The sequence below is a fragment of the Helianthus annuus genome, chromosome 2 (assembly GCF_002127325.2).
Source record: "Helianthus annuus cultivar XRQ/B chromosome 2, HanXRQr2.0-SUNRISE, whole genome shotgun sequence".
Classification (NCBI taxonomy): Eukaryota; Viridiplantae; Streptophyta; class Magnoliopsida; order Asterales; family Asteraceae; genus Helianthus; species Helianthus annuus.
In genome coordinates this window covers 151,439,710-151,452,223 of record NC_035434.2, presented here as the reverse complement: position 1 = coordinate 151,452,223, position 12,514 = coordinate 151,439,710, and the positions used below count along the sequence as shown (strand labels likewise).

Here is a 12,514-nt window from a genome sequence, read left to right as displayed (position 1 = left end):
TTTCTAAATAACCCAATTTGACCCCCTTAACTAAATTTCCTCACCCAAATTCACCCAATATATTTTAAAAAAAGACCCAGATTGACCCATTGTGTGCTGTTTGGGTCAGAATTGCCCCCCCTACATACAACCTTTCTATATTCATACAAGTCACAATAACTGTTAAGAACTTAGTGTAAAAGAGCCCAACCCATTTAGCAGCCCGATTCAATCCAAACACGTTATGACCTGAACCCAGCATACCCGTCTGTTTTGCAGGCGTACTTTTAATTTGAATTTTTCAGTCAAAAGATCTCAACATCAAACGAAACAAGTGGATATATATAAATATATATAACCACTTCCAAACCATAGATACATGTTTCCAATAAATGGAGTAACAACCATTTAATATGTAGGATTATACAGAAGGAATTTAGTCAGGTAAAACTACCCTGACACAACTTCATGCATTTTATCAGATGATGCATAATAAATAGCGCATATATCATATAATGTTATCAGAGTTCAGGATTTAGCATCCACCTTTGCAGGTCGTTCCACTGCAACGGCAAACCGGTTTACCAGATGCTTCCCAACCATTATAACCACGTTCCAGCACCATTATGCTCTTAATCCCTGCATCATCCTTTCCTGCTGCAAGATAGTCTGCAAATCTGCGTGCACATTTCGGCCCACGAACCTGAAATAGATAACTTAATTATAATGTTTAACAAACATTGGGGAAGACACCGAGTATATAAATGTGAAATTGTGTTTATAAAATTACAATCTGTGCTGAGAACTGATCACCTATATATAATAGTTTATATAAAAACGATTTTTTAGGCATTTTAATCGACCAAACAGCTGTAATCTTCACTAATTGCATAAAAAACCTTAAATTCGTGAATAAAACGCTAATTTAAAAAAAAAATCTAATACGTTATCGCTAAACATTAAATAGTGCTCGCTATCGCTATGTAGCGTATAGGTAGCTTGTCGCTATTTAGCACTATTCGCTATTAACAACTACGCAAAGAGGATTTCGAAGCGTAAACAAGCACAGGTACTGCGGGCGATGCTGAGCATGTGTTTAACTAGCTTGTAGATGCAACAACATTCTTTTCTGCAAAATTGGATGTACTGATGTGAACAAAAGATCTATAACAGAGCATGGTTTTAGAGAACATGCCTCACACGTACCAAAAGCGTGAGGCTATAAAAAAAACACTTTAAGGACTTCAGGCAGTGCTTCTTGGCACATGTGGGTCAAAATTGGGGTCAGGAAGAAGTTGATGTGTAAAAATGATCAAAAGGATGCAAGGATTATGAAAAGTTTACTTGATGAAGAAGGTTGGTATGTAAAAGATATGAAAGAGATGTAGCTTTTGGCTGCGCACAGAGCAGCAACTCGTCGCGTACGTGTATCTCTCGCCTCTCACCTCAAGCCTCGGCTTTCAGGACATAAACGCCTTTGATAAAGCTTATTTATAGCTAGATTTTAGGTAGCAATATAAATTTTTTATAGCACTTTGCCCCTCGCGTACAGTAGTCCGATTTTACGTTTTGCGCCTCGGATTCCGATTTTAGACCTTGTTGCCTCGGTGCGCTTTCTTTCGTTTTTAAAATAAATCTAATTATGAAAACATACAGAGTTCTAATTCACCATATGTCATAAACCTAACTAAAAAAACCTAAACCAAATCACTATCCCAAACCAAAAAAAAAAAAAAAAAACCAACAATCAACAACAAGACACACCTGACTAAGAGCACAATGAAACACCAAGGTATCTTTCCCTTTATCCTTAACAGTTTGAACAAGATTCGGTATCCTATCCTGAAACGAATCACTGGCAAAGTGAAGTGAACCGGCAATATGACCCTCGTAACTCCTCTCATCGTCCCTGCAATATATGTTAATAATCAATCGGATGATTGAAGTGTTGTTAAGACAGATTGAAGGGGTTACCTTACCTGACGTCAACAATGGCTACGCTGGCGCGTTCTTTGAGGGAGAGAAGGTCGGATCCGGTTATGTAAGATATGGTTTTCGCCATTGTTGCTGCAGAAAGTGGAGTGCCAGTGATCGAGTTTGTGAGGGTAGAGATTGATGAGAATCTGGGGGTGTTTGTCCTAGCTTTTTTAACAAAGCTTATAGCTTTTTTAGTTTTTTTTTACAAAATAAGCTTAAATTGATGTTTGGTTTAGCTTTTTAAGCTTATGCTTATTAGCTTATATAAGACTGCGAGGTATGGTGGGGCTTGGGTTGAGCATGGGTTGGGGCGGGTGCTGACACGTGGAATGGGAGCCCCCCACTACCTGGTACGTGTCCGCGGGGTATGGTGGGGCGTGGGTTGGGCTTGGGCTTGGGTTGGGTGCACCGCGTGGCAGGGTAGTTAAAAAAAATATATACAAAATTTAAAAAAAATCACACAAACATTTATAAAAAAACATACAACTTCATTAATATTTATAAAATTACATAAACCTAAAAATTACAAAATAAGAAACCTAAAGCGTTAAATAAATTTCAAAAAGGTCGATCTTGTCGAACGCCTTTTTTTCCTTGCCGCGAAACTCTATGTTCGCCACCGCCACCCGGTCCTCGTGGCTTAACTCGCCCCCGGGAACGGCTTCGTAGTAAGCCTTGAAACGCTCGAGCTTGGGACGTAGCTCGCGCCATTTATGTTGGCACACGTTCATGTTGTGGCGGTCGTTACCGACGTTTAGTCGGTAGGCCGCGAAAGCTTCCGTCCAATATTTGGTTTGGCCCGGTGGCCGCCCCTTCATAGCGTCAACGACGCTTGTGACTAGGGCAAGTTCTTCGTTGTGGGTCCAGGATGCCATAGCGGGTTCGTGGGATGTTGGGTTTGTGGTGACCGGCTGGGGCAGCGGGTGGGGATATCGAATGTTTGGGACCACGGTGGGGGTTGGGATGGACCACCCGGTTGGGGTTTGGGGGTATTTATAGGGGATGTTGGGGTTTGGGTGACCGGTTGGGGTGACCGCTTGGCCAAGCCAACGGTTTGAATTTAAAAATTCAAAACTTTTGGGATGGCCCGCTATGACGTGGCGGGTGAGCCAATGATATTCAGCCAACTAGGATGGCCAAACCGCCCCACGCCCGGCTTGAAACCCATGCCCCAAGGGCCACGTCGAAACCCATGCCCACCCGGGGTGGTGGCTTGGGCGTTTTCCCCTACCCACGCCCAAACTCCCGCCCCATACCCCGCAGTCTAAGCTAATTTGAAGAAGCTTATTTGAAGATGGTTTTTTAGCTTATTTGAAGAATCTTCTTTGTGTAAGGGCAAATGATATATAATAAGCTATAAGCTAATCCAAACACTTAAAAAGAGCTTATCAAATGATAGAAAATAAGCTATAAGCTACTTTAAAATATAAGCATAAGCCAAAAATTAAAAGCTAGGCCAAACACCCCCTCTGATTCTAGTTTGCATCGAGGCCCTTTGTTTTGTTGCACTCTTACAGATTCGATCCTGTGTTTAGTCACTCATCTTTTTTATTTTTAACCATGGGAGAGGAGCCTTTTTGAAACCGGGCATGACATGACGTGTCACCATTCCACCAACTTAAAATTTTTAACCATGGGAAAGGAGCCCAAATTAGCGAATAGAATAACACACTGGGCTTGCACCAGGTACCTCCAAAAGTTAGAGCCCTTACGGTAATAACATTCCTCATACCTCAAATTTGTTTTCTCTGAGGCAACCCAACAGTGGGCCTTCTTTTACCATATTTATTACAGCAGCACTTTAACACTCGTCTAACTTGGGCCTTCAAATATAACAGACCACAAACATCTTGGGACCTTCTGAAAGCCTTGATGATAACTGCAGGGCATTTTACCATTATACTGTTGGAAACCCGGATCATTTCTGTCTCGTGCATAAGAACTTGCAGATGCAGCGGAAGTATTCACGAGACTTGCAGACATGTTTCGAGTATATATACAGAACATGTAATGATGCAGAATGTACCAGAACGATAAGAGAAAGAATGTGGACAATTTCAGTGTAACAGAAACTGTCTTGATACCGAACATATTGCCGGCAATAAGTTTAAATACATATGAGTTTGGCGGTTACATTTGGCGGGTAACTGTGCAGACAGTTATTCGAAATCATTTTTTCCGCTAATCAACCGCTTATTACATTACATATCACCTAATAATCGTTCCCTTATCATACGTTAACTACTTATAAGTTTGAGATATAAGATAATAGATAATAAACATAACTAAGTTTAAATATTTCTAACATAACCCCTCTAAACTTGGTTATGTTTGTGAGCCTGATTCATGACGCTTCCGTTGGCTTCTTCAACGGCCCATCTTGCTTGATTGAAATTGAACTTTTTTCGTCTTTTCATTTGGTGCCAGTTATCGTCTCTTATTCCTGCATAGAACGCAGCTTGTGTTGGCTCAAATTCCTGGTGCTTCCCCCCTGATGTATCGTTGCAGCCCATGTCTTCACTTCTAGTTTTCCTGTGGCTTCGTTGAGAGGAGTCAGCATCATCATTTGTTACTTCCTTAACCTGCACATTCTCTTGGACCGTTTTGTATTTGTAGTAGTATTCCAGTACGTCTAGTTACATTGCATACACGATCCTTATGTAGTCTCCATCTTTATATTCCAACCCCAAATCCTTTGCAACAATTGGCCATATATTTTCTGTAGTAACATCTTGGTATCCCCCATCCTTTTCAACCAACATATATAGACTCAGTAAATCTATCTTTCGTTGATCCATAGTGTAGGATGGAATTGGTCTATGAGTGATCCCCAAATATTCATTTAGAAACCATCGAACCATCTCTTCGAATTTCTTTTGTAGATCAATTCTATACTTGAACACGTATTCACGATCATCTAGCATATTGATCAGCGCTTTACAGTCATTAAACTCGTGGAATTCTAATGTTTTTAAGATCATTAGATTCCAATCAACTTCTGTTTCATCCGAAACATTTAGTGTTTCGAAATACGAATTCAAATAATCGTTCTTGAATTCGTCATCTATGCCACACATCTTTTGCAGCCTTTCTTTCTCTTTCATTCCAAGTTCCTCCTCTTTCGTTAAACCCGTCACATCATTCTTTGTGTTCATCACCGGAGATGAGAACATGGGAAAGATTTTGCATGTATCACCGGATCGACGAACCGTAAAACCTTGAAGGGTTAATTGTTCAAGGCTTAGAACGTTTCTATCAATGTCCGGCGAGTAGAAAACACTAGGAACACTTAGTGTTTCATTCCCCATTTTCATTTCCACTACACCCACTCCTCGGATGAATAAAAAATTATTCATTCCGGATCTAGTTTCTACCCCCATTATATGTTTTACACGCTTGAAAACATCTATGTTACCCACAAAATGATGATTAAACGTCGGATTAACATACCAGATATCTTTCCATTGCCCACCGTCGGTTCCTGTAACGACCATCTCCTCTCGGCAATGCACTTCATCATCCTGTGCTCTTATACTGGCATTAATCGCTTGTCGAATGAGTTGTGACTCTTCATCATTCTCTTTGGTTTTACATGTATAAATCTGATGACCAGGCAAATGACAGTATTAACACAATCATTCACGATGGGTTCGTCGCTTTCTTTCATTTTTCTCATCCATCCAATGTTGACATGGCATTGTTGTGGCAGTCGGTTTAAGTTCTGCATCAGATCTGTCTGTGGCTCTGATACCACTATGTTGGAAACCCGGATCATTTCTGTCTCGTGCATAAGAACTTGCAGATGCAGCGGAAGTATTCACGAGACTTGCAGACATGTTTCGAGCATATATACAGAACATGTAATGATGCAGAATGTACCAGAACGATAAGAGAAAGAATGTGGACAATTTCAGTGTAACAGAAACTGTCTTGATACCGAACATATTGCCGGCAATAAGTTTAAATACATATGAGTTTGGCGGTTACATTTGGCGGGTAACTGTGCAGACAGTTATTCGAAATCATTTTTCCCGCTAATCAACCGCTTATTACATTACATATCACCTAATAATCGTTCCCTTATCATATGTTAACTACTTATAAGTTTGAGATATAAGATAATAGATAATAAACATAAATAATAAACATAACTAAGTTTAAATATTTCTAACATAACCCCTCTAAACTTGGTTATGTTTGACATATTAGCAACGGAAGATTATCACTTGTCTGATAATCATAAACATCTGAGTTGGATCTATAATGTTTGGAAGTGGATTCCATATTAACCCCTGTCTTGTGCATGATAACAGACATACACACAACATAATGGACACGAAACTGTAAATTGGATATTATGAAATATCTTGGTAACCAGAAATGTTATCGGTTAATACATATATATACCTATGAGAATGACGGTTGTAGGAATTGGCGGGAATAACCGCTATATGAAACGGTGCCACCAATTCGTCATCTCGGTTCGATAATTAATTACGTAATAAACTAAAACATCCTAAAATACATAATAAACATACATAATTAAGTTTATAATCTAACATACTCCCCTAAGCTTAATTATGTTTAGAAGCATGTATGAGGACATTCCGGGTCGTTTTGCCTGCATCTTCTTCATCCCTTCCCAGTCATTACCGGCAAACAAAGCATAGTGATGGATCGCCTCTTCATCTTGAATATCTCCGTCCCTTTTCCTTCTTCATGGCAGAGATCCGATGAACCTTTGTCTTGTTCCACCATTTCCTTATCTATCGCTTTTCCTTGCACAGCCCTGAACTTGTAGTAATAGATTAATATGTCCAGATACATGGCATACAATGTCCTCATCAGTTCTACAATATCATATTCATAACCCACATCGTTTTCCACTACTGCCCAGCGGTCGTTGGTCGACATAATCTTATATCCTGATTCATCTTCCTTCGAACGAACGGTTCTTTTCATAATATTCTTGTCTTCATGAACGGTTCCGGTCATCGGAACATCATCTTGCATATCGCCTACGAAGACATACGAGTCTTCATCTTCTTCGTCATCGAGAATACTACGGCCCATACCATAGCCGTCTTCAACCCTTTCATGGCTGAAACTTGGGACACTTATTTGTCCGTATTTTAACTTCTGGGAATCCTTATCGATTCCGTTCGTTATTTCACCGTTCTTCTTGCAGACGTAATTCATTGTTGGAACAACATCTTGTTCCAATCGCATCCTCCTTCGTCTTTCGTCTTTGTATCCTCTGTTTTGTTCTTCATCCTGTTGTGCCCGGAATTCTTCATCCGGTAGCGCCCGGAATCGTATAATATCTACCGATTTTCTTCGATTTCCCATCGTGGCTCTGATACCACATATTAGCAGCGGAAGATTATCACTTGTCAGATAATCATAAACATCCGAGTTGGATCTATAATGTTTGGAAGTGGATTCCATATTAACCCCTGTCTTGTGCATGATAACAGACATACACACAACAGAATGGACACGAAACTGTAAATTGGATATTATGAAATATCTTGGTAACCAGAAATGTTATCGGTTAATACATATATATACCTATGAGAATGACGGTTGTTGGAATTGGCGGGAATAACCGCTATATGAAACGGTGCCACCAATTCGTCATCTCGGTTCGATAATTAATTACGTAATAAACTAAAACATCCTAAAATACATAATAAACATACATAATTAAGTTTATAATCTAACATATACCCCTGCAGTCTTTACTTAACAACAGATGCGGACTACCAGTACATCGATCCAGCTTTCGAAACACAATCCAAACTTGATGCTTCCAGCTCTCAAAGGTCCGAAATTTGAACATCAGCCACCTCCCAAGAGCCCGATACATCAACTTACGACATAAATTCTCTTTCAATATTTGATGGACAAGGGCATTTGTGGCATTCCAATAATAGACCCCGCCCACCCTGCAAAACAAATTAGTAAACATAAGAAGGTTTCTAGGACCTACAAGGGTTTCTGGCATAGGGGTGTGGGACCAAAGGTGGCTGCACCGAACAGACATTCCCTCTAGCCAGACCTGCCTTATGTCTCCCGGGTTCATGTCATTCCCAGACATACAACAAAACCTATTCCACCCGTATTGTCTTCAGCTAGTCATTAAACGGGTTAAAAATGACTGAAAGTAAGACTCAGTTCCTATAGACCAAAAATATAAGATGAGAGAGATAGAACCCCACAAAAAACACCAGAATCTAGGGGAGAAAACTACCTTCCACCCCCCTTATATCTCCAACCCAACCCAAGTAACCCAAGACCCAATAATGACCAACAAAAAGCACAAGTTTAGACCACCACCCAGACCCACCCCATATCCATAAACCAGCAAAAATACCCAGCGCCCACCCCAGTCCGAGTAGCAAAACATAACAACAAACCCAGGACAAAAGTGAGATAAATTCGAGTGAGGATTTTCATATGATGTGTGATTTGGTTCCCATTCCAGAAACTGATCAATCTCTTTAAATTCTCCAAAAAACCTTTCCAGCCAGTGTTTAGACGCTCCCCTTGTAATATATAAAGGTATGATTTGTCTACATCTCACTCTTACTAGACCCTTCTAGTAGTTTTACTCTCTATGGATTTTAAGGGTATGGTTATTATTGTTGTACATTTGTAAAAGGATACCATAAAAAACACTGCGTTAACTCTTTTCTAGTGAAAATGTTTAAAATCTTCAATTGCTTAGGTGCAAGCTGCAAAAGATCGAGGGCTAGCAATGATGTAGTTGACATATGGACGACTAACTCACAACCGAACATTTGTTATTAAGTCTATCGCCACGCCTGATCACTTGAATATATGTATATACATTTTCATTTTTTTTGTAAAATTGTAAATTTAGAATATTAATATGTAAAAAAACTGGGCTAAACAGTCGTGTTCGGGTTGGACCCGTCAACTTGCGAACATGACCCGTTTAGCACCCATATAATGTAGCATCGTTGGAACCTTCATCCATTGTCGTTTGCCATCTATCGAAAGTCATCTATCAAACATCGAGAAGAGAAGCCGAGTAGGGTTGTTCATTTTTGTCCGAAAGCCGACTCGAATTCAAAGTCATCGGAACCTGAATTAGAGAATACCCGAAAAACTCGAACCTAAAAAATCCGAACACGACCAACCCGAAGATTCTATGGGTCGGTTATCGTGTCATTTTTTCATGGCCAAAATCTGCAACCCGGCCCCAAAAACACAAAACCGAAAAAAACCCAAACATTTATTGTGTTTTTTTATAGATACGTTTTGGTTTGGAGTCACTACTATTTGAAACATTAAGTTTTGAGACTTTTGAACATTATGATGTTATCATATGATTTTTGAATTCTGAATTTTGATGATATTTTTTAGTCATTTATAAAAAACATTTATATATTCATTTTAATCTAAACCCGAAAATTAAACCCGACCCGAACAACCCGAACTTTAAATAGGTCGGTTATCGTGTCATTTATTCCTAGAAAAAAAAAACTCAAACAACCCGACCTAAAAACCTGAAATCCGAGAAAAAAAACCCCTAACACCCCTAAAACCAATGATAGGATTAGAGGAGGGGGTGGTTTGTGTTTTCGCCTTGGATTGGCTCCTAAAAATATAAAAGGCCATGAATCAAGAATTTTAAATTCCAAAGCTAAGTTTTAATGGTTCATAAACTAGACCCCATAAGTCCTAAACTTAACTTTAACAATTTAGGATTAGCAATGAACTAGGACTAAAACCAAAGAGGCAGTTTTCGTTAAAATATAACTATCTATATCTCCACTAAATAAATAAAACCACCCACATGCTTCCATTGCAAAAACCTAAATTATGATCATTACATGAGCCGCCAGTTTTCGCAAGAACAATGGAAGATAATAACAATAATACATCGATCGACATGGAAGAAGACCCAGCAGTAGTAGAGTTTGAGGAAGAACAAGACAACATCGACGATGAAGAAGAAGATGAAGATGACGATGATTATGAAGAAGAGGAAGAGGAAGATGATGATGATGATGATTATGAAGACGAAGAAGTGGAAGAGTTGATATCGTCCAATGAGTGTGAGCCAGTGATAAAAAAGAACGGTGGTGGTGGTGATGATGAAGAAAAGAATGAGACGAAGAGAGACGAGTTTGATGTTTGCTCTATTTGCCTTGAAAGTTGGACTAGTGGTGGAGATCATCGAATTTGGTATGAATATTCAAGCCAACACAGTGTTATAATTTTACAAAGTTTTTTTTTTTTTTTTTTTTAATCATTTAACTGCTTCATAATAATCAGGAATATGTGACATGTTCGATAAGAATTGTATTTCATACCACTCTGATCTGCCAAAACCTGATGCTGGTTTAGAGCTTGACCAATAAGCCATTTTTTCTTGTTTTTAGCCTCCAAAAATGCCACATCATCTGGCTTTACTGTTGTATATATAGCTCGTTTTTGAAGTGTAGTTCTTGGCCGATAACTAGAAAAAATTGATTGGGGTGAGACCATTGTACTTTTTATATATAAATTTTAGAGAGTGATGATTGGTTAAAAATAAAGAGTAAATTAGTTTTTGAATACTTGTGTTTTAATGGTTTTAACCACTTGAGTCTAAAATCAAAAAGTTTAACACTCTGTCTCCCTAATTGCTCATTTTATAACGTTTTGAGTCCATGTGTTTAAGTGGTTTTAACCACTTGAATCCAAAATCAAAGTGCAAGTGTTAAAAAATTGGACTCAAAACGTTATAAAACGAGCGATCCGGGACTCAGAGCGATAAACTTTTTGATTTTGGATTTAGATGGTTAAAACCATTAAAACATTGAGACTCAAAAGGTAATTTACTCAAATAAAAAAAGTGATGATGTGACAAAGTTTTTGGGTGGAAGGGATGGTGATCACTCATCACATACCACGCCTAATCACCAATTGACATAGTCACTCACACTCATCACAACTTAACACCAAAGTCAAACACACACACACATTCCCCAATCACACCTTAACACCAAAGTCAAACACACGCGCACACACATTCCTCTATATATCCACACACGATGAGTATCACGAGTTACCCCTCATCCACAAGTGATAACACACTCGTCGCAGTGTGCTATCACTCATCACAAGTGACTATCACACTACAGCCCTGACCACCCTTATTGGGCGAGTTTTGGGTGTTTTTGAAGAAAAAGGGTTTTTTTTTTCGATGGAGTTGATTAGACACGTTTTTGGTCTCTTGTTGATGGTCTTACAGTTTTACTCACTTTACACATCAATTGGCAAGCAAAATTTAGTAATGCTGCCGTAAAATCATTTGTATAGAATTGAGAATTAAATTGGAGGCTAAAAAGCATGGATTTTGTTGGCTGAGCAATGAATATGAAGAGGAGCCAATTTTCAAATTCATCATACTTGTAAAAACCATGACAATACTACAACAATAATTTGCACTTTTAGCAGTAAGAATCATATACTGTTTCGGGTTTGACCAATTTTCAGTACAAAAACAGGCTAGACCTTTTCTTTACATTCATATTCTTCACAATATCAATGTAATCATGCTAGTGTTCTATTAGCACTCGACTGGGGTCAATGTGTATGTTGGATGGTTGTCTGCCTTCAAGCAGTTGTCATGATTGCATACGAAGCCGTACGATCTATTATTAACCAATCTCTCGCAAAGTATCTTGCATATTCTTGTCGTTAATCATGACGTTTATGTGATGGCTGCAGCTGTCTTCCTTGTGGGCATATATATGGAATGTCATGCATTAGAAAGTGGCTCGTATGGTGTCAAAGTGATGGGAAGGTTTGTCACTTTGTCCGCTGTCGCCTATAAAAATTCCAAGAAAGAAAATCTTTGATTTTATAGATCAATTCTCTTATTATATACTTTTTCTCTTGATTGTTACCAGTGCCCTAAGTGCAAAAGCTTATGCACATTGAAGGATATTAGAGTTCTTTATGCAACTCGGCTTTGTGTTGCCGATGAAAAGCCACACGAGGTATATATATATATATATATATATTTGTATCAACAGTTATAATTTTCTTTTGATGCAGTCTGTTTGTCGAAAGTAACTTTTTAAAAATTTGCAAAAAGAATTTTGTTAGTTTTGCATACTAAACTTCTTTTGGGTTCGGAAAACTAGGGGTGACAATTTCTGACTCGCCAAGTGTACAAATATGAATGCAGGCTTCTACTATCAACTTCCCATACACCAGAGAGGGTTTTAATGAATTTCAGCAGTATGTATTTTCTTGCATGGATGAATTGAAGCAGCGTGCGGAAGATTTTGATTCACGTTTGCATATTTTGCAGCAAATATGCGACGAGCTTAGGGCGCAGGCACCAGAGAACAGTCGGTAGTTTGATGCTTTGCACAATCTAGTGTGCGTTTTGGGAATGAATTAAGGACCGAGAAATATTATGCATGCATTGCATTGCTATGTTCTAGTTATGTTTTTAATATTAACTGCATGGGGAATTTTGTACATCTTTAATAGCTGGTTATGGAGGAAAAAAGGAAAGATTCATTGCAAA

General features: G+C 38.7%; 2 protein-coding genes across 2 annotated transcripts; one reads left to right on the top strand and one right to left on the bottom strand.

Moving 5' to 3' along the window:
• Positions 1-229: 229 nt before the first annotated feature.
• Positions 230-2,105, bottom strand: LOC110924387 (dual specificity phosphatase Cdc25). Its single transcript, XM_022168402.2, has 3 exons — positions 1,959-2,105; positions 1,744-1,888; positions 230-682 (listed from the first exon to the last, which is right to left on the bottom strand). Exons 1-3 carry the CDS (start codon positions 2,039-2,041, stop codon positions 515-517), a joined length of 396 nt encoding a protein of 131 aa, XP_022024094.1. The 5' UTR covers positions 2,042-2,105; the 3' UTR covers positions 230-514.
• Positions 2,106-9,797: 7,692 nt separating this feature from the next.
• Positions 9,798-12,514, top strand: LOC110906802 (E3 ubiquitin-protein ligase RFWD3). Its single transcript, XM_022151880.2, has 4 exons — positions 9,798-10,173; positions 11,704-11,779; positions 11,886-11,975; positions 12,167-12,514. Exons 1-4 carry the CDS (start codon positions 9,845-9,847, stop codon positions 12,338-12,340), a joined length of 669 nt encoding a protein of 222 aa, XP_022007572.1. The 5' UTR covers positions 9,798-9,844; the 3' UTR covers positions 12,341-12,514.

Bases quoted from the DNA above. Each gene is read 5' to 3' on its own strand.
- LOC110924387 (XM_022168402.2), bottom strand. From the start codon at position 2,041: ATGGCGAAAACCATATCTTACATAACCGGATCCGACCTTCTCTCCCTC. The intron at 1,889-1,958 runs GTAAGGTAACCC...CATATATTGCAG, and splicing joins GTAGCCATTGTTGACGTCAG to GGACGATGAGAGGAGTTACG. The intron at 683-1,743 runs GTGTGTCTTGTT...TATCTATTTCAG, and splicing joins TTCATTGTGCTCTTAGTCAG to GTTCGTGGGCCGAAATGTGC.
- LOC110906802 (XM_022151880.2), top strand. From the start codon at position 9,845: ATGGAAGATAATAACAATAATACATCGATCGACATGGAAGAAGACCCA. The intron at 10,174-11,703 runs GTATGAATATTC...TGATGGCTGCAG, and splicing joins GGTGGAGATCATCGAATTTG to CTGTCTTCCTTGTGGGCATA. The intron at 11,976-12,166 runs GTATATATATAT...ATATGAATGCAG, and splicing joins CCGATGAAAAGCCACACGAG to GCTTCTACTATCAACTTCCC.